Raw genomic sequence first — 21,257 nt, forward strand, 5'->3', positions numbered from 1 at the left:
ATATGTCATTTGCAACTATCTTTTCCCATTCTGTCGGTTGCCTATTAGTTTTCTTGATTATTTCCTTCGCAGTGCAGAAGTTCTTTATCTTGATGAGGTCCCAAGAGTTAATTTTTGCTTTCATTTCCCTTGCCTTTGGGGATGTGTCAAATAGGAAATTGCTGCGGTTTAGGTCAAGGAGGCTGTTTCCTACTTTCTCCTTGAGGGTTTTGATGGTTTCCTGTCTCACATTCAGGTCCTTCAGCCATTTTAAGTTTATTTTTGTGTATGGTGTAAGAAAGTGGTCTAGTTTCATTCTTCTGCATGTTGCTGTCCACTTTTCCCAGGACCACCTGCTAAAGAGGCAGTCTTTTTTCCATCGGATACTCTTTCCTGCTTCATCAAAAATTAATTGGTAGTACACTTGTGGGCCCAGTTCTGGGTTCTCTAGTCTATTCCATTGGTCCATGTGTCTGTTTTTGTGCCAAAAGGATACAAACTTTAAACTGTAAGATGACTGATGTCTGAGGATCTAATATATAACATGGTACGATAAGTGATAAAAGTAGATTGTAGAATTGAAATTTGCCAGGAAAGTAGACTTAAATGTTCTCGCACAGACAAAAGAAAAATAGGTGAGGTGATAGATGTGGTGATTAATTAGATGGGAGGAATCCTGTGTCACAATGTATGTGTATATGAAATCATCATGATAGACACCTTAAGTAGCTTACAATTTTGCCAATTATACAGCAATTATGGCTGAAAAAAACCTTAAAATTGTGCAATTATGTCAACATAAAATATTTTAAGAGTAGGTTATTTAAAATTTGTTATTTATTTGTAATAAATATAATAAAATAACTGTGTGGTATATGCTGTTAATACAAAAATTCCTATTAGTCTTGATTACTTAATTTTGGAAAAATAAATACTTAATGATATTAAAGTTCAAACAATTTTGCAGATTTTTTTGGCTCTATTATTAGGAAACGTGGTGAAAAGTAATCTCTAATGTCTTTAAGATGCCATGATTTTAGTTTTATCAAGTTTGTGCCTTACATTTTTTTAAATAATGCCTTGAGTTTCTTCCTGCATGCAAACCCCACAGCTTTTAAACATTTATTCAATTAAATTTGTAAAGTGAGAATAATGGTAAATGCAAAATGTTGGTTTCAAGTGCTTGTACATCTATTACTTTGTTTGTTGCTAATAACCAAGTAAAGTGTTCAGGGCCATTATTATTCTGAAAGATTATCTGATCGGCATAGGAGAGCAATGTTTTAAAACCAGAAGTGGCTAACTAAGCAATATTAAACAGTACCCTGAAATCCACTACCCCCCAAAAATAAAAATAATACAAAAACCAAATCTATATCAACCTAACAGTGGCAAAGCCTTGAATTGGAGGGTGAATGAATTTGGAAAGAAAAGCTAGGCTAGAACCAAAAAGTTGAGAGGGTAGACTTCTGAAGTCCCCTGAATATCATTTAGAGGAGTCTAAATTTCATTTTTAAAAACTTGTTTCTTAAATAATATACTGGAGAAGTGTTAAGCCTTGTAGGAATTATATTTAGTTCTTATCACAGTATTTAGAATGTCAATTAATTTTGTTGTATTAGATTAATACGTTTTGCAAATAACTGGTTACACATGGTTAAGAAGGTTTACTTTGACTTCTTCCCTGGGAAGGGTGGCCATTAGACTGAGAAGCTCAAAGTAGTCCTGGGAGAAGGTGAATGCCGTGGGAATCAACTTTATCTTCTGCAAGTTCATCCTAGTGATGTCGGCAGGTTAGCACCTGTGCGCTGCAGCATGCACTGAAAGCACTATTCGTGACCAAGGAACAAGGGTTATTTAGAGCAGGTGCCTGCCCAAAGAGAAACCAGATAAAAAGAACAAGGCCAGAGAAGGGTACTAACTCTTCTGAGTGCCAGATACATTGGCCTACACTGTAATAAGTACTTTACTGTTTTATCTAATTTAAGCCTCCCCAGACTCGTGTAAGGCAGGCATTATTCTCTGTGTCACAGATGAGGTACCTGAGACCAAATAAATTCAGGCAAAAAGCCACCTAAGTGCTATGAAATGGCAAAACAAATCACAATCCCACTTGTTAAATTTAAAAAAATTAATGTTTATTTATTTTTGCGCACGCTCACATATGTGGGGGAGAGGGTGGGGCAGAGAGAGAGAGGGAGACACAGAATCTGAAGCAGGCTCCAGGCTCTGAACTGTCAGCACAGAGCCTGATGCGGGGCTCAAATTCATGAACCATGAGATCATGACCTGAGCTGAAAGTTGGACGCTTAATTGACTGAGCCACCCAGGTGCCCCATCCACTTGTTAATTTTGCAAGCAAAATTAAGTTATTGAAAATGAGATTTGACAATCTTAACTTATCCTAAGAGAGATATCATAAAGTTTAATGAATTTTCCTCTATTTAAAGATGCTATTGCTGCATTTTAAAAGAAAAATTTGTATTTAAAGGAAAACAGGCTAAATCTATAAACATGATCAACCCTCACAGCATGCTGTCGCTATGCTAGGAGATAATTTGTAGTTAATCATTGCTAGCTGCTTTCCTGGCACTTTTTTAATCTCTGTGTATACCTAACAGTTTTCCTTTTAAAGCCATCTCCAGAAACCTTACAGTCTTTGACCCAATTTAAAATGATCTCTTAGCACTTAGGGTGCCTGGGTGGCTCAGCTGGTAAGTGTCTGACTTTGACTCAGGTCATGATATTGCGGTTGGTGAGTTTGGTTGGTGAGTTCAAGCCCCACGTTGGGCTCTGTGCTGACAGCTCGAAGCCTGGAGCCTGCTTGGGATTCTGTGTCTCCCTCTTTTTCTGCCCCTCCCCCACTTGTGCTCTGTCTCTCCCTCCTCTCAAAAAAAAATTTAAAAAAACAACAATTTTTTAAAATGATTTCTTTGCATGGTTGACAGGAATTTTGAAATTTACAAGCAAGTATAAGTCAATTAAGATAAGAATGATTAATTTGTGGTTTCTAAAACATACATTATTTTGACATGATTTGATATTGACTGTTTCAAAATTCCAATTTTTATTAACTTTCTTATTAGAAAATACAGTGAAAACACCAACCATCACTTTCTGAGACCACATATCTAAACTGTTAAATACTTCATTTTGCAAATTCTACCTAGTATATATTTGAATTTATATGTCATTGTGTACAGTCTTTAATTTGTTATTTATTCATTGTGCAGAGTCTTTTATTTATTTTAATTAAGGACAACCCATTTTTAAAATTTCTTTTATATACAAACAATAACAATATGATGAATTCCTGGATTTGTTGACCTTGCTTGGCATAAAGATTTTATTAAATAATTTTATCTGGAACTGAGTAGATATTTATCCAAAGAAGATGTACAAATGGCCAATAGATGCATGAAAAGATGTTCAACATCACTAATCCTCAGGGAAACGTCAATAAAAATGAGCTATTGCTCTACATCAGTCAGAATGGCTAGTATCAAAAAGAAGAAATAAAAGAGCTGGGGAGGATGTGGAGAAAAGGGAGCCCTTGTGCGCTGATGGTGGGAATGTGAATTGGTGCAGACACTATGGAAAACAGTATGAGGGTTCCTCAAAAACTTTATGATCCAGCAATTCTACTTCTGGGTATTTACCAGAAGAAAATGAAAGCACTAGTTTGAAAAGATATACACCTCTATGTTTACTGATTACTGAAGCATTATTTACAGTAGCCAAGACATGGAAACAATCTAAGAGTCCGTCGATAGATGAATGGATAAAGGAAATGTGGGATGTTTACACGATGGAATAGTACACAGCCATGAAAGAGAATGAATCTTGCCATTTGTGACTGCATGATAGACGTGGAGGGTATTACACTGAATGAAGTAAGTCAGACAAAGAAAGACCAATAACATATGATTTTACTTATGGAGGAATTAAAAACCAAAAATGAACAAATAAAACCAAACAGAAATAGAAAATAAAACAAATGAACAAAGAAAACCAAACAAACAGACTCATAAATACAGAGAACAAACCAGTAATTGCTGGTGCGGAGGGAGAGGGGAATGGATGGCTGAAATAGGCTGAGGGGATTAAGGGGTATGCGATTCCAGTTTTAAAATAAATAAATCACAGGGATGTAAAGCACAGCATAGGAAATATAGGCACTAATATTGTAGTAACTTTGTGTGGGGACAGTTGGTAACTAGACTTACTGGAGTGATCATTTCATAATGTATATAAATATCCAATCACGATGTTATACACCTGAAACTAATATTATATTGTATGTCAACTACACTTCCATTAAAAAAATCCACTTTATCTGTATTACCACTGTATCAAATAACATGAAATGTAGTTACCAACCTTTAACGATACATACCAGAAAAAGAGGGATTATGATTTAATGAATTGAAGCAAGATCAAAGTTTACTGATACAAATAACTATGCACACAATAAGAAATATAATACACCTCCATTAACTACAAACTGTAGCACACACTCTCACCAGTAAAGCAGAAAATTGACCCCAGACAACCCAAATCTGCAGTCTTTCTGATCTAACACTGACATATCTGAGTTCAGAGTCTACGGGCATTTGCTTTGCTGTTCTCTTAGATTTTCCGAACCATCTCAGTTCTTGATTCCACCCTGCTATTGTGTGGGTCAAATGATCCCTGGTCACAAAAATACGCTGGGGAGTGACTCCCCTGGCGTCCAGGTTATGAGTGTGGTCAGTCATTCCACATGCCTTGGAGATGAGCTATGTTTACCATGATGAGAGATTTCCTTTTCAAGGTTAGTAATCCCCAAATGCAAAATACTAGCATCCATAAAAGTCAAAGTAACTAAGGAAATGTATATTGCAACCTTGCGTATTGCACTGAAATTAGGCTGATGTCTCTTTGGTGTCTTTTTTATAAGTAAAATGATTACCAACCTAGAATAAAGAAGAAATTTGACAATATACTCTTAGACTTACAAATACCTACTACACTGACTTCTTAAATGTAAACCATAACCAGACATTTAAAAATATATCTCTGACATGTGCACATTGGATATGCCAATTCCATTCTCCTTTTGCATGGGTCACCATATTATAAAACAGCTTGGGAGAGAGAGAGAAAAATACAAAGCAATTCTGGAAGCCTCTCCTCTTCCATTTCTTCTAATCTTTCGTTATTTCTTAGAGAAGGAGTTTCTACGTTTTAAACAATATGACTCACTTTATGCTTGTGGCGTTCCAACACTCCGGAATATTCTCGACTTTTCGTGAGCAGAGGTACAGCTCACGAAGTAGGGGTAAAGCAGTCCCAGGCTCCTGCTCTGCGTGAACCTAGGATGCAAAACTCTCCCGAATTCCCGGGGCTCTCGGAGATCCGTCCTGCAGACCTACGGGACTCACTAGGTTGGGAAATGCTGCTTGGGGCGGTACCAAGACAGGATGTTGCAAATATCTTTAAGGATAGCGGAGTTACAGAACCTTCCCTCCCAGTCTCTTTCTTTCCATCCTCTGCTCTTAACATTTTACAAGTTGCCTGCAAGGGAGTCAAGCACGGGTCAGGCAAACAAACGTGTTCTTTCCAGCCACCGTAACCGGATCGCTGGAACGAAATAAACTCCCAGAAGCGTCCAGAGACCTCAGCCAGACAACCAGCCTGGGCTAAAAGCCACTTCGAGTGAGGCTGCGAGCGCTGCCCGGGTGCACATTTTATTTGGTGGCTACTCACAGTTATGATACCCCATCTCCCGCAAAAACCAACAAAAAGCCTGCAGGAGGGAGGCAGGAAGGACGAAGCAAAAGTTGCCCGCATTTTTGCACAGCGGCAACACTCGTTAGAAAGCCCTGCAGCTTTGGGAGGAGGGAGCGTTAGCAGAGCCCGGAGCCGCGGTTTCAGCCAGAGGGGGAGGGGGGGCCTTCCGCCCATCTCCCCTCTGAGCCCAACAGCTGTCTAGCTCTTGGAATTCATTGGCTTCCCCCACCGCGCCTCCCAAATACCACCCCAATTCAGTTTAGCCCCCCGCCCCACCCTCGCTGACCTAATAAGGCCATGCAGTGTGGGGGGGAACTATATAAAAGGCGCGGGCTCGCGGGGACTCTGCACGACGCCGGGGAGAGAAGTCAGCCGCGGTCCGGTACCCTCAACGACTACCATGGCGAAGGAGTGGGGCTACGCCAGCCACAACGGTGAGTCCAAGCAGCCACCTGCCCCCCTTCCTGTTCCGGGATAGTGCCAGAGGAGCCCCTGGCATTGCACAGAAAGCGGGCAAATCTAGGGAGTGCGTGGGAAAATACGGGAGGAGGAGTTGATGGAAACTAACATTTACTGAGCACTTACCAAGTGCCAAGAGCTGCTGACCCTTTTACCTTTATCTCATTTAGTTCTCCCTGGTATGGAGCCGTTATTACTTCCGTTGGAGGAAACTGAAGTGCAGAGAGAGGCTCCGTAACTTGCCCAAGATCACACTACCTCTGACTGAGAAGTCAGACCACGCGAGATCCAGTTCTGATTGTCCCTTACTCCATGATACTGGGCAAGCACTTAACCTCTCTGAGCCTGGTGTTGGTTTAAGATCCTTGCACTGCCTGCTGGCTTCTGCCTAACCCATGGTAAAAGAAATATGGGTGTGCTTTGAAAACCACATGTGGTCAGTGTTATTTTATTCCAGCTATATGATAGAAGATGGCATTGGTAAGACGTCATGAAGTGCATCTCAAAAATAAGCCTTTGAGGCTATATTCTTGAGCAAGCAGAGGGACTCCTCTGCGTTAAATAGTTCCTGGGTACACTATTAACAAAACCATGAAAAGGTCTTAAATGCTAAGCCTGGTCTTGCCCAAACTGAAATCCAAGGCCTTTTCATAACCATTGACTAGCATCTGTGTATTTTGCTGGTTTAGTCAATCAGAAAGAAGGCTTAGAATGTGCCACCAAATAAATCCATGCCCTCAACTTGACTTCCTAGGTCCTGACCACTGGCATGAACTTTATCCGATTGCCAAGGGAGACAACCAGTCACCCATCGAACTGCATACTAAAGACATCAGGCACGACCCTTCTCTGCTGCCATGGTCAGCATCTTACGATCCGGGCTCTTGCAAGACCATCCTGAACAATGGGAAGACCTGCAGGGTTGTGTTTGATGATACTTATGATAGGTCGAGTAAGTATGGCACTTAGGTAGAGACACATAGACAGTTTCAACATCCATATTGGCAAAATGAGATTTATGACACAGTAATAGAGTTTGTGGGACAAGGAGTCACTTCATCTATGAAAATGGAAATGACATTCTATTTTTCTCTAGTTATCAAAAATTATATCTATGCCTTGACTAGGAAGGTCTCGCTCTCTAACGCTGGCCAACTTTGCTGCTGCAAAATGGCCCCATGCCCATGCTGAAAACTGGCACTGCATTCTTGAAATGCAGCTTGATAGGGAGGTGATAGCAAGACCAAATGAGTGTCCTTTAGGCTCTGATGCCTACACCTGAGGGTTCTTGCAGTTTTTGACCACAGTCTAGAGAGCAAGGTGCTCATCCCAAATGTGGCAGAGAGGCCATTCTACACAGCAAGGAACGTAGCAAGAAACATAGCACTTTCTTCTGCTGGTGTGTGAGTGGGGGCCAATCCAGGGGAGAGAATAAGGTCATTATGTGAGTCGGGAACACTGCCTTCAATGGTTCAGTGGGGTTCATATGATTAATCCTTTTGGCGAGTGTTTTTGAAGTATCTGACAATTTTGTGAGTAGTGATTTGGACTGTGTGAAAACAAAAAGTTGCCTGGTTAAAAAACTATCTCACTACACTATTAAGCAAATCAGGGAAATAAAAGAAGGCTAATTAGAAATGCTTTATTTCAACTCTAAATGAGGTAAGAAATAATCTCTTTTCAATATTTTGATGATTGTTGCACAATAATACATTTTCTTATAACCACATTTTTTAGAAAGTTAAAATTATCCTCATTGATGTACATAAATGAGTATTCTTAACTATGTGATAGGAAAGAGCAGTAGTGTCACAATTTCTACTTACCAGAAAGCTCCAAATAAGGAATATCATAGAAAATTATATTTTCTTAAACAATAATTTCATGTTGCTATTGTGTTTTTCTTCCTTCTCCATTTAAAGTTCCATTCTGAAAGGGGAACAACAAAATTAAACAGTATCTATTATGTTGAACCACATGAAAATACCATTTTTTGCAAGCAAAAATGGTGAAATACTGACAATTCCATATGAGTTATCCTAATAATTGGATTCATATGCCCAGAAAATAACTGTTGTAGTGCTTGGACAGAAAAAAATGCCATGAATCAAACCACTTTCTACATGACCAAGCTTATACAAGTGTAGTTCTGTTGTTTTAGATTTATATTATGTGACTTTCAGTGGGCCATTTCAACACCAATAGTTGGTCAATTTTTTCTAGAATAGCTACTCTCTGAATTCTATTTTGATGTAGCTTATTATGTTGCTTAATCTTGATTTTAGGGTTTTTGCATGGTTTCCAATGTCTCGCAGAAAATATTTGAACCTCTAAATCACTCTCTAGGTGAATGAAATGAGATCAAAGTGACTGATGGGTTGAAGTAGTTTGACAACAAACTCAAAAATTAATGGTACCCAGAACTATCTAGTTTAGCTGTCCACCATTGATTAATTCCTGGGAAATTTCTGAATTTTCCATTTTACCTCATTTGAATAAACACAGTCTAAGTATGGATGAAAGCTCTTGCTTGTAGTCTTAAAGAAAAGTGGAGTTGGAGGCAAGACATGAAGAAGGAATTCACATTTGCTCGGTGATTGGTGTACTGGGCACTGGAATGAGCACTTTAAAGTCCTTAATCTCATTTAATCCTCACGGCAGCTCTGAAAGGTTGATATTATTATCACCTTCATAGAGATGCAAAAACAGTTTCAGAAAAGTTCAGCAACTTGCCTGAGATCACACAATTAGCTAGGATTTGAACCTACATCTGCCTGCCTCTCAACTGTCATGTTTGTCCCCATCCCAACTCCCTTGTTGACTGTCGACATCCTTATTACCCATCTTTTGTTTTAATTTTCCTGTCATAAATGTTTAATGGATGTTTTAAACATAATAAAACAAGCAGACAAAATAAGAAAAGAGAAATCATTCATTTTGATGTATCGCAAGACTTCATTTTGCGAGAAACAGACCAGGGTGCTGAGAACAGCACCATCTCCCCAGAAGACTGACTTTTGCCCAGCTAACTTTGGCTGTAAGAGCACTTGCTTAAAGTAGGAGTCTGTGAAAGAAGCATGAGTTCACTGTTGACCTTGCTTCTCTGAATCACAGTGCTGAGGGGTGGGCCTCTCACTGGACCCTACCGGCTTCGTCAGTTTCATCTTCACTGGGGCTCCTCAGATGACCATGGCTCGGAGCACACTGTGGACGGAGTCAAGTACGCAGCGGAGGTAGGAGGCGCTGCCATAATCCACTCTGGGTCTCGCAAACTGAAAGCCGCCAAGTGAAAACTAACAACACAATAGTATCCACTACTCTTCCTTCAAGCCTGTAGTTGTGAAAAAGAGCCGTAGTAGTTTTAGCATAAGCTGAAGCTGCCACACATTCTAGGTTAGATGGTTAAGAGAGGATGACTTAGTGTCATGTGTGAAAATTTTCAAGGTTATATTAAGAAATTGGATAGCAGTTAAAAAAAAAAAAGGCTAAGGTCCTGAATGGAAGAGAAAAGATAATAATTTATTAAGTGCTTGCAGGTATTTACTTATTTGATCCCCTCAGCAACTCTGTGGGATAGGTTACAGATGAGGAAACTGAGGCAAAGAAAAGCTACATAACAAAGTTACATTGCTGATGAGTGCTAAACGCGGCGCTCTGCTTATGTAGGTTGGCTTCAGAGTTATCATCTTGTCCAGGGCCTTACGTTGCCTCTTTTATAAGAATGTAGTGTTCTAAAAATGGCATTAATTCTGGCTAATGCTAACGTTCTAGTCCCTTAATGAAGGGGGTGCATATATGTGATGTGTACATATGGGTATATATGTGTATATTTATACACACACATAGATAGATGAATAGATAGATATGACACACATACAATTTAATATGAACAAATACTAGGTCTTGGTTAACCCATTAAAGAAAAGCCTGATATGTAGCTCAGTCAAGGCATTAAATGACAAGGAAATAAGACAAACCTCCTGCATTTTGCTTTTATAAAGCTAAGCCTGTAAGGGGTGACACATATCCTGGAGGTGAGGATCATTCCATGTTTAATGCCACACTCTTTTCCAGCGGTAGGTTCTTGTCAACACAGGAGTTGAGGCAGGAGCTTTGGAGGGGCTCTCGTGGACACTTAGGCGCCTCATTAGTACTTAATTGCTGGCTAAGCTAAACTCTAGGAGACCCAAAATACTCTCCACTATGATTGTTACAGTGTTCTACAGCCCATCTAGAAAGCCAAGACAGGATAAATAATTAAGGTTGCCTTCTAGACACCTCCCCTCAGAAAATGGGGAGAGTTTAGTAAATTTCTTTTCTTTTTTTTTTTTGTTTTATTTATTCTTGATACAGAGAGAGACAGCCTGAGAAGGGGAGGGGCAGAGAGAGAGAGGGAGACACAGAATCTGAAGCAGGCTCCAGGCTCTGAGCTAGCTGTCAGCACAGAACCTGACTCGGGGCTCTAACCCACGACGGTGAGATCTGACCTAAGCCGAAGTCGGAGGCTTAACTGACTGAGCCACCCAGGCGCCCTTGAGAGTTTAGTAAATTTCTTATAGCCTGGGGCAAGGCGTGCAGTTTGGCCTTTCTACATGGGTGTATCTCAATGCTTTGATCTTGAATATAATATCTTTAACTGCTGTGAACTATTGTATTCTCCTTCTATTCCATGTAACTCAATATGGGAAATTTGACTAATTTAACTAGTGCCTGTGTTCCGGATTAAGATATGGTTGTTGAGCACTGGCTGCTAAAAAGAGCTAGATATGAAAATACCCAAGAATTTTCCTATTTTTTGTCCCCTGCTACTTCCCAATTAATTCTAACGTTAGAATGTTAGACTTTAGAATGTTTATAGCTGTGTATTTCACTGTTTGATTTGGTTAGAAAAAATAAAATAAATAATGCAAATAAAAATACAAAACTAAAATAAATATTTTGAATTAGTTTAAGAAAAAAGTTCAACTTTCACTCGTAGCTTATTACAAAGTTCTAGATCCACTTGTAACAATTTTATACACTTCTTCTTTGAACCATTAAGAATTTCACCAAAATATTGCATGTCAATATTTAGAATTCTATCAACTTCTATAAGAGTGTTCAACCATTTCAGAGTGTACAGTTGGGTTTATTGTGAATAATTTTATACATATTTCCTTACTCTAGAAATTTACCTCCTAACCTCTATTGTGTGGTTGCAGCTTCATTTGGTTCACTGGAATCCAAAGTATAACACTTTTGGAGAAGCTCTCAAGCAACCTGATGGAATAGCCGTGGTTGGCATTTTTCTGAAGGTAAGGTAGAAATTGGTCACCTTTTTCTTTCAAAATTTGGGTCCTGGGGCGCCTGGGTGGCTCAGTCAGTTAAGCCTCCGACTTCGGTTCAGGTCAGATCTCACGTTCGTGGGTTCGAGCCCCACGTTGGGCTCTGTGCTGACAGCTAGCTCAGAGCCTGGAGCCTGCTTCAGATTCTGTGTCTCCCTCTCTCTGACCCTCTCCCTCTCATGCTCTGTCTCTTCTGTATCAAAAATAAATAAAACATTAAAAAATTAAAACAAAATTTGGGTCCTTATCAATGGTTAAGGTAGCATGAGTTCCACGTCTTTCTTTTATTTAAAAGAGTGGGAGGAATGAATTTCATAATTCATTCAACTAATCAAGATATTTCTGCTAAGATTAGCTCAAATTAGTTAGCTCTCTCTTAAAAGTGTTCCTTTTGCCATTCTTTAGTAACTCTAACACTTCTAAATTCTTTCAAGAATATGTGTGTGTGTGTGTGTGTGTGTGTGTGTGTGTGTGTGTGTGTAATGGAGACAGAGGCTTGGAAGGAGCTTATTGTGGTGGTGGGGAGGGGCCAGAACAGTATCGTTCATTTTCCTTTCCCGTTACTCTATTTCAATCGCACTGGAAACCAGAAAAGCCAATGTTGGGAACCACTGTGATGCCAAGTCCCTGGCTGGACATCCCCTCGGCTTAGGGAGGCCACCACTCACATGATCCTAGGCTAAGATAGCACATGGAATGTGTGTGTTGTTGGGCCAGCTTTGGTTTAAAGTGGACTTAGTGTCATTAACACATGAATTTAGTAGTAACATAATCTAGATTTTAAGCTGGAGGTGAAAATCTAGCTTCTTTCTTTTAGAATGACCTAATTTGTTTTATGTCCTGAACTCATTGGGTCATTTTCAGTGATTGAATGCAACATAACAGGAAGTGGAGTAGGTCTGAATTGAGACAATAAGTTTAGTTTTACATAGGTCAAGTTCATTCTAGCTTTAATTCTATTAAAAAAAAAAGGGAGAATGACTGCAGAGAAGATCAAGGACATCAACATGTGATTTTGTGGTTTTGTACTTCAGAGGCCTGTTGTCTAAGTTTAGGTCAAAAAATATATACCCAAAAATCTTGAGGGAGAAAGAAACATATATTTTTGCTTAGTACATGATATTCTGGCAGATTTAAAACGCTAGCTGCAGATAGATAGCTCAAACTCAGTATTCAAGACAATCATAAATTATGGAAAAGGGAAAAATATAATTATCGGTTTCTTATTTTCTTACAGATAGGACGTGAGAAAGGCGAATTCCAGATCTTCCTTGATGCATTGGACAAAGTTAAGACAAAGGTAAAAATAAATAATTTTCCCTCCTAGGACATAAAGCAGGGTATGTGAATTGTTTATTTTTATATTTTCTTAAAAAATTTTTTTCATGTTTACTTATTTTTGAGAGAGACCCAGAGTATGAGACACAGAGAGTCTGAGGGAGAGGGAGACACAGAATTTGAAGCAGGCTCCAGGCTCTGAGCTGTCAGCACAGAGCCCAACGCGGGGCTCAAACTCATGAATACTGAGATCAGACTTGAGCTGAAGTCCCCCAGCCCTCACCCAGACTGAGCCACTCAGATGCCCCCATTTTTACATTTTAAAGTGTATTTGTTTCACTTATAATCTGCTACTAAGTTTGATGAATATGCTAAATATATGAATACAAGCAAATGCTATTGTATTTGTATGGTTTATAATTTTTAGAGTTATTTTACATGTATCAGCCTATTTAATTTTCATAGTATATCATATGATATTTTCTAATGTAAATGTAAGAGAAGTTGAATGGTCAATCCCTTCTCTCAACACACACACACACACACACAAATGCACATACTTGGAGATACACTAAATATTTGGGTCCTGGTGTTGGTGTTTCTCTCTTGGGCAACATCTATATATTTCTTATCTTAAGGATATCTTAACAGTGGACTCTTTTAATTAACATATTCATTTTAATTGCCTTTGGAATCATTCTAATAAAATGCTTTTAAGTTTTATCCCTGCAGAAAATATTCAAGCGAGATTGTTTCTTTTTTAGCATTGTGAACCTAAACATTAACTTATATGAAATACTTCTACTGCCGTTAGATATGAGTTTTCTTCGTTTTCTTGAGAAGTGATAGGATTATAGTTCTACTGACAGTTAATAAGGAATAAAATGTCACAATGACTGTGCCAAAGTCATAACATAAACCAGCTTCCTCGCTCTGACCTTTATTTCTGAAAGGCATGAACTTTGTCTATTGCATTTGAAATCTGTTCTCACAAAATGGTGAACCCCTGGGGGTGGGCGGAGTGGGTGCACCTGCTCACCGTGCCTGCGGTCTCCTCTCTCCCAGGGCAAGGAGGCGCCCTTCACCCATTTCGACCCGTCCTGCCTGTTCCCCGCCTGCCGGGACTACTGGACCTACCATGGCTCCTTCACCACACCGCCCTGTGAGGAGTGCATCGTGTGGCTGCTGCTGAAGGAACCAATGACCGTGAGCTCTGACCAGGTAAGCGGCAGCCACGGGCGGAGCCTCGAGGACACACGGACTCACAAAGCCACATACAGTGGCTGTATAAGATAGAGATGCTAAATGGAAGATGTACAGTTCTAAATGGATGCTTACAAAACCGCTCTATGACCAGAGACTTCGTAGTTTGCCCTGAGTAATTACAGTCATCTTGTCCGGCTTTCTAAAGCTTGGCTTCCAAAAGTACCAGGATAAATGCCGATCACTTACAGGTGGTTGTAATACTGAACCATGACTGGATTTATGCTCTAGAAACTCTTTAGGGTTTAGATTATTGATATGAGTTAGCCTTTGTTAATTGGAGCCCCCTCAAATACTGAGCACTGGTTAGGAGACTGTAAATACAGGCTTGGGGAAAAGGACACTAATGGAAAGGATTTAACGTCCTTGTGAAGTGATTGGGACTTTTCCAGTTCTACAGACAAGTAAGTTGAGGCTCAGAGAGGCTAAATAGTTTGCCCGGATCACACAGCCAAGTGCAGTAGCTGAGGGTACACTCTGGTCTGCCTGCTTCCAGTACCTCTTGACCCTTTTTCGCAGGCCTTGCTTCTTAGTGTTCATCTGACGAATGTCCTTGCAGCGTTTATCAGAGAGACTTTCAAGGAAAGATCGTTTAGGACAAAAATATGTAACCAGGGATTTGGAGAAGGACAGGTTAAAGCAAAGGAACAACACAGAAACTCACACTCTAGATTACGAATGTCTAATGGCAAAGTCAGTTTACCAGTGTGTCTCCCTTACTTAACACAGTTTCAGATTTCTGCCATTTACAGACTCAAGTATCTATGATCATTTCTTAATCAAAAGATTAGATTTACTAATAGGTTTACTCATGTACATATTTCGAAAGAGGAATGAAATTTTCTTAAGGAGAAAGCTAACAACATTTTTGTGTAGAAATAGAGTATACAATGATAATTTCCTAAATTCTTCTCCCTCACAAAAAATAATTTTAAATATAGTGTGACTAATCTTTTTCTGTTTTTAAAAAATAGACTTCATAACCTTCTACAAGGAAGGCCAGTCCCCTTATTATTTGTGCTGATATTGCATCCCCTCCTACATAAAGTATATGTGTCATACGGACCTCTCAAATTAAAATAATTGTCTCAGAATTTGGGAGGAAAACATGTTGATCAGAGGGCATGGTGATCTATATAAAATGAAGAGAAGTATTTTTACAAATAAAGAAAGGGTTTATATTACTCAGGAACTGGTAACCAAATAACTTTGGACCAAGAAGTTTCGTGGTTTGCTTGTCTTGTTTGAAACAAGCCGCACATTCTGACTGTCACATGCAGAAAGTGTTCACTTGGCCAGAATGCCGTGCTGACAGTCTCCCCTCGCCCCTTGCAGATGGCAAAACTGAGGAGCCTCTTCTCCAGCGCTGAGAACGAGCCCCCGGTGCCCCTGGTGGGGAACTGGCGCCCTCCGCAGCCTATCAAGGGCAGGGTGGTGAGAGCCTCCTTCAAATGAGGCGGCCGGGCGTGCCCTCTTCAGGAAAAGAAGCCTGCCACTGGAGAGCTTGGGTCCTTGTCTCCCTTTGGTGCTCCTGACTCCAAGTGTATTTCAGTTTTCCACACGGAGCAATGAATACAAGAGTGTAACAACCAAGACACCAGTTCCTATTGACAAGATGTAATGTGAAAGCATTTGGCCTTTGTAATAGTCATCTTTCCTGTGAAAGTAGCTTTTCTAGTAAGGTTTCAAAGAAGAAACAGGTGAGGAGTAAAAATCTAGAAAAATGGGTATTTGGCACTATTTTTCTGTCATCTCAAATTTCACAGAACCTCAGTTTTGCGATTTCATGTTGTGCGTTGTCCATCTAAAAGAAGGAAGGAGTAGATCTATTCATAGGAGTAGATGTTATGAAGATCACATGGCAATTAAACATAAGCCAGAAATTAAAACTAAATGATGCCTTTTAACGCTTAAATAAAACCAACAAGAGCCCCATCATTTATTACAGTTTTAGCTACTGGAAAGATTATCTGGTTTTGATTATCAATGAAAGAAAACCACGTTCAACTGGGGGTTTTAAAGAGTGTGGTCCAGTATTTGAACTTCTTCTTCATAAAGGCGGTTGACTTTATCCTAATACTTTCCTTTACCTGAAGGAGGGCCATTTATCTTTAATTTTACTACTTTTTCTTTGCATGCTTATTAAAATAAAAATTGCCTCTGATATCTTTCTAATTTGAGGGTGGAACAAGAATTCCTAGAACATGAAGGAGTGAATGACTGCATTGCTGTAAAAGCAGTTGTACTGATCATCAAAACTAATAAAGATGTGAATGAAAAAAAATTGTGTCTTTTGATAAAGAAAGGGGTCATAAATGACAGAAATAGAGTAAAACTAAGAATGGCAAACTTTGTAAGTCTGTTTTGATAACAGAAGGATGATGATAGCAGACTCAGGTTCTGATTTTAGTTGCATGTAACATTCCTTACAGAGTGACTAAGAATCACGAGGGCCTTTGGAGAAAACTGCAGACAAGAAGAAGGGTGTGTGGCCATATACTTGAGAATGTGGAGTGGTTTCCAGAAGCCTCAGAGTTGGTTTAGGATTCTGGACTCCATTATCAGTACTATGGTTAGTACTTAGATGCTGGAATCAAGTCAGACAGGAGATTTATGTCCTTATCTTTTTTTAATGTTTATTTTTGAGAGCGAAGTGGAATGCAAGCAAGGGAGGGGCAGAGAGAGCGAAGGAGACACAGAATCCGAAGCAGGCTTCAGGCTCCGAGCTGTCAGCACAGAGCCCAACACGGGGCTCAAACGCACGAACCATGAGATCATGACCTGAGCCGAAGTTGGATGCTTAATCGACTGAGCCACCCAGGCACCCCATGTCCTTATTTCTTTTAATATACATTGGGATGACACTAATCTAACACTACAAAAGTCTATACATTGAGATCTTCAAAACACTTAATATATTTAGGCACAAAGTCTACTTTTGCAGTTAGTGGCTTTGATAGATCTCTCAATACATCATTGGCTAATATATAAACTTATGTTAGAAAATTATAGCAATAATTTAATAACCATAAGGAGTGAAAATAGTATTGGGTCAGGAGAGTCCTGTGATGCTGGAAGTCAAGTCATGTGGCAAAGTCCTAGGAGACTAAAGTTATTTAATAGATTACCACTTGGGTGAAGTAAAACCAGGTTGGTCAGTGCAAACTGGATGTGTTAATTAAATCCCTTGAAATTAGGAGGTGTGGAGTTTTCATCAATTAGTGGTAATATGCAAGCTGATTCTCTCAGGGTACTTACTAATGCTTAAAGCACTATAAAAATGTATCCAAAATACACTTCTATGTAGGGGAGGAACGTAGAACTTCTTACCAGCTGCAGTGGTCCTTATTCAAGAACACAGGCTAACCGAGGCCAGAACCGTCCTAAGAGAGAATGTCCAATCGAGAGAGGCTACCTCCCTAGAGCATGAGTTCCATGAGGGCACAAATGTGAATCTTATGAACTGATGCTCCCTTTACTGCCTAGCAGTGTGCCTGGCACTTCATAAGCGCTCAATAAATACTTGGTGAATAAATGAGGTGATGAACCTAGATGACCCCAGGACAAACACTCATCTTCTGGAACAATCAATTACCACACATGATTAAGACTAATACAGGTTTTCGCTCACCACATTTAGTTGCGACCTCCTTGGAGAATGATCTCTTTAGCCTCAGGTGACAGCTTCCCAGTTGGAACATATTCCGTACCCCCTAATCCGAGACGTTGTCAATGCTCACAATTATCACCCAACTTACAACTTCAACTTTCTCCCTGCACTCAAAATGCTGAGTTGTTATACGTGTTCATTAGAATATTGAAACCACACTTATGTCCTTATACAGTGGGCGGATCATTTTCACGGTCACGTATAAGGCTTCCAAACAATTGCATTTCAGACACACACAACCTGCAGAGGGGACATGGCAGGAACTGTGGTGAACATGCCTCAGCATCTGCCAACTTCTGTTCTTTAGTGTGTGATCACAGATATCTTTAAAATTTAACATAGAACAGAAACTACATTGAATTAAGTGTGTCATAATATTCACATAGTTAGATCCTGAGAAGTCTGTGAGTGGTGCGTAATCAAGAATTTAGTAAGTATAGGGCACTGTTAGATTTGAGAGTGTAAATCGATTATAATCCTACCCCTTTAATTGGGAGACAATCAGTATACTTAAGAAGAGGTAAATAACCACTCATGACCACTGATCCAAACCTATTTATGTGCAATCAGTGAATATTTATGTAGATGAATGGGAAGTATTCTACATAGTACATGTAAACCTTCAGGTTTCAGTGTCTAGCCATCCTCATTTATGTAATTAAATAAAATATAAGTGAAATAGATCAATTATAAACCTACTTGGATACACGTGAAAAATTAGTGCCTGTTATTCATAAGAATTGACATAAATAAGATTATTCCTTTTAATGTTTATTTATTTATTTTTGAGAGAGAGAGGAGAGGGCAGAAAGAGAATCCCAACCAGGCTCCACACTGTCAGTGCAGAGCCCCACACGGGGCTCAAACCCAGGAACCGTGAGATCATGATCTGAGCTGAAATCAAGAGTTGGATATTTAACCAATTGACCTACCCAGGCAGCCCACAAATAAAACTATTCTAAAAGAATACATATAGTCCCAAATCACATCAGAGACAACACATAAACAAAATTAGATTTTAATTTCTCTTCTCATGTCTTCTTATTTGATATTAAAGAGGAACTCTGGACATGAGCCAAAATGTTATTTCAGTAGAGGAAGAACAAGTGAGAAGAGGTATGAAAAAAATGAAGACCGTAACATTTTTGAGATTTAATATATGGTAATTTAATGATTTTTATTTATTTTATTCTTATAAAGTTTGTTTGTTTTTGAGAGAAAGAGAGAGAGAGAGAAGGGGCAGAGAGAGAGAGACGGAGAGAGACTCCCAAGAAGGCTCGGTGTTGTCAGTGCAGAGCCCACTGTGGGTTCAATCTCACAAACTGTGAGATTATGACCTAAACAAAAATCAAGAGTCAGACGCTTAACCAACTGAGCCACTGAGGAGTCCCTGAAAATTTAATGATTTTTAAAAATGACTCCCAAGGTAGCACTTACAGATTTAAAATGCAAACGAGAAAGCAGAATCATGTTTACATTTAATTTTCATTTGGGTCGCTAGATGGCAGCAAAACAATGAACAAACCTGACTATGACATGAGAAGCCTTGCTGTTAGTTGCAGAGCAATGAGGGATTTTGTTTGCTTGTTTCTGCTTTCTTTTGTTTTTGTTTTAAATCCTTAATACTCTTTCCCCTTTCTCAAATGTTTAGTATGAACCATTAGTATCTATCTACAAAAGAAAAGATGTGAGGGATTCTTATTTTGGAGAATTTGAACAGTCAAAGTGAGGTCTAAGAGATTAAAGGCTAGTAGTTGTGGAATCAAAACTCAAATAAATAAGAAGCCAACATTTTCCAGCCCTGTTCAGTCTTCTGGAGGCCTGGGCGCACCTCGTACAACACTTGCTAGTTATGTGCCCTCAGGCAAGTTCATTTCTCTGGCCTCAGTCTCCTCATCTGTGAGTCGGATTGATCATGCTACTTATTCAGAGAGATTTTTAAGGAATTAAATGAGTTACTACGTGTAACTCCTTAGAATAATAATGGTACCATGTAATAAAGCCCGCAATAGGGGTTAATTATTCTCTTCTATAAATTAATGTTACTTCAACCAGGAAAATCTCTAACAGCTTATTCAGTACCTAAAATAATGTTTTTCTTTATTTATTAATAACATCATGAATCCACATCTTAATTCTGATAATGGTAAAGGAGTTATTGTAAAGGGATCCCCTTATGCATCCCCTCTGTACCTGGCATTGACAATGAAAAAGACTCTTGCCCCATACCAAGTAGCAGAGAAACAAGAGGTGGCCATGTTAAAAACTGGCTAGAAGGGGTGATTTAGAGGCTCAGAGAATTCTCCCTGAGGAAGGTTCTGTTCCAGAAGCTCTGTACCTTACCTCAGAAGGTGTATGATTGGCAAGATATCCTGGAAAAAAAACCAAAGAGGAGAGGTGGGGAAAATATAGCATCCCTTCTGTTTTACTGACTTTCAAAGGTCGGTAGGATAGAATCCCTTGGAGTGCCTCAGGAAGCGGAAAATCTATCCTAATTGCAAATACAGAAAGTCTCCTGCCATGAAATTAATTTGGGTCTTGTTGGGGCATGTTGTAAACTCAATGTCCTGAGTGAGATGCATAAGTCATCCCGGGAGAAGAGTTTATTCAGTTGGGGGTGACTTCACTCCAATTACACAAAAGGAAATAAAACAGTGTAGGCGTAAAATCTAGGATCAAGGGAATGAATGACTGACCAGAGAGCTAATGAACTACTTCAGATCTGAAGGTATTTAACAGCAGCCACCTGACAACTTGACCAAGTAGATAATATCACAAGTTCTCAGCAGGAGTAAGTGTGCGTCTAACTGTACAGTCACAGGGGACCAAGTGCACTTCAGAGGCGTACAACCCAGTGACTTAAAAGCTAATTTTAGCCAGGTGAGAATCAACTCTGTGCAGTAAACAGAAAATCAAATTCTCCCTTGTATTTAAATCATTTCCAGGTAGAGAAGCCTGGAAACTCAGGGAAAACATTTTGGTCATTAAATGCGCATATTCTTTGTTTCAACATGTCCATAAATTTCTATCATCCTCACTCAACTGACTTGAAATTTGGATGGTTCCAGCCACATTTGTTCAAGGGAAGCCATTTTCCTAAGGGCACTTGACTCCCATGGAAGTATATTACAAATGGAAGTATTTGAAAATACTATACAACTTCAGCTTGTAGAATTCACATTTCTGCTCCTGTGTATGATTGGTTTAATGGAGGACCTAAGGCAGTCACTGGAGACCCTGAAAAGAGAGGGCCTGGCAAGGGGAAAGATTATACAAGCCAAGCAGAGCAGGCCTAAGTTGGGGGGGGGGTTGTCCACTCCCAGGAAGAACTGAGAACTAAATGGGAAAGGGGGCAGGCAGAAAGTTAGCAATAAGGAAGCTGCCACTTAATGATGATTTAGGGGTCAGGTCTCACATTGGGAACCAAACCTAGGAGCAACAACAATACCTTTATATTCACCTGTAATGTAGGCTGATGTATAGCATCACATGTGCATGTGGGGGACAGAGAG

At 39.5% G+C, this 21,257-nt stretch overlaps 1 protein-coding gene across 1 annotated transcript; it reads left to right on the plus strand.

Annotated features, from left to right (window-relative positions):
* The first annotated feature begins 5,898 nt into the window (after positions 1-5,898).
* Positions 5,899-16,359, plus strand: CA3 (carbonic anhydrase 3). The gene is made up of 7 exons (XM_029923479.1): positions 5,899-6,185; positions 6,965-7,162; positions 9,325-9,443; positions 11,412-11,504; positions 12,772-12,834; positions 13,878-14,033; positions 15,411-16,359. The coding sequence occupies exons 1-7, from the start codon at positions 6,152-6,154 to the stop codon at positions 15,528-15,530; spliced, it is 783 nt and encodes a 260-aa protein (XP_029779339.1). The 5' UTR covers positions 5,899-6,151; the 3' UTR covers positions 15,531-16,359.
* Positions 16,360-21,257: the final 4,898 nt, after the last annotated feature.

The sequence above is a fragment of the Suricata suricatta genome, chromosome 15, assembly GCF_006229205.1.
Source record: "Suricata suricatta isolate VVHF042 chromosome 15, meerkat_22Aug2017_6uvM2_HiC, whole genome shotgun sequence".
NCBI classification, from domain to species: domain Eukaryota; kingdom Metazoa; phylum Chordata; class Mammalia; order Carnivora; family Herpestidae; genus Suricata; species Suricata suricatta.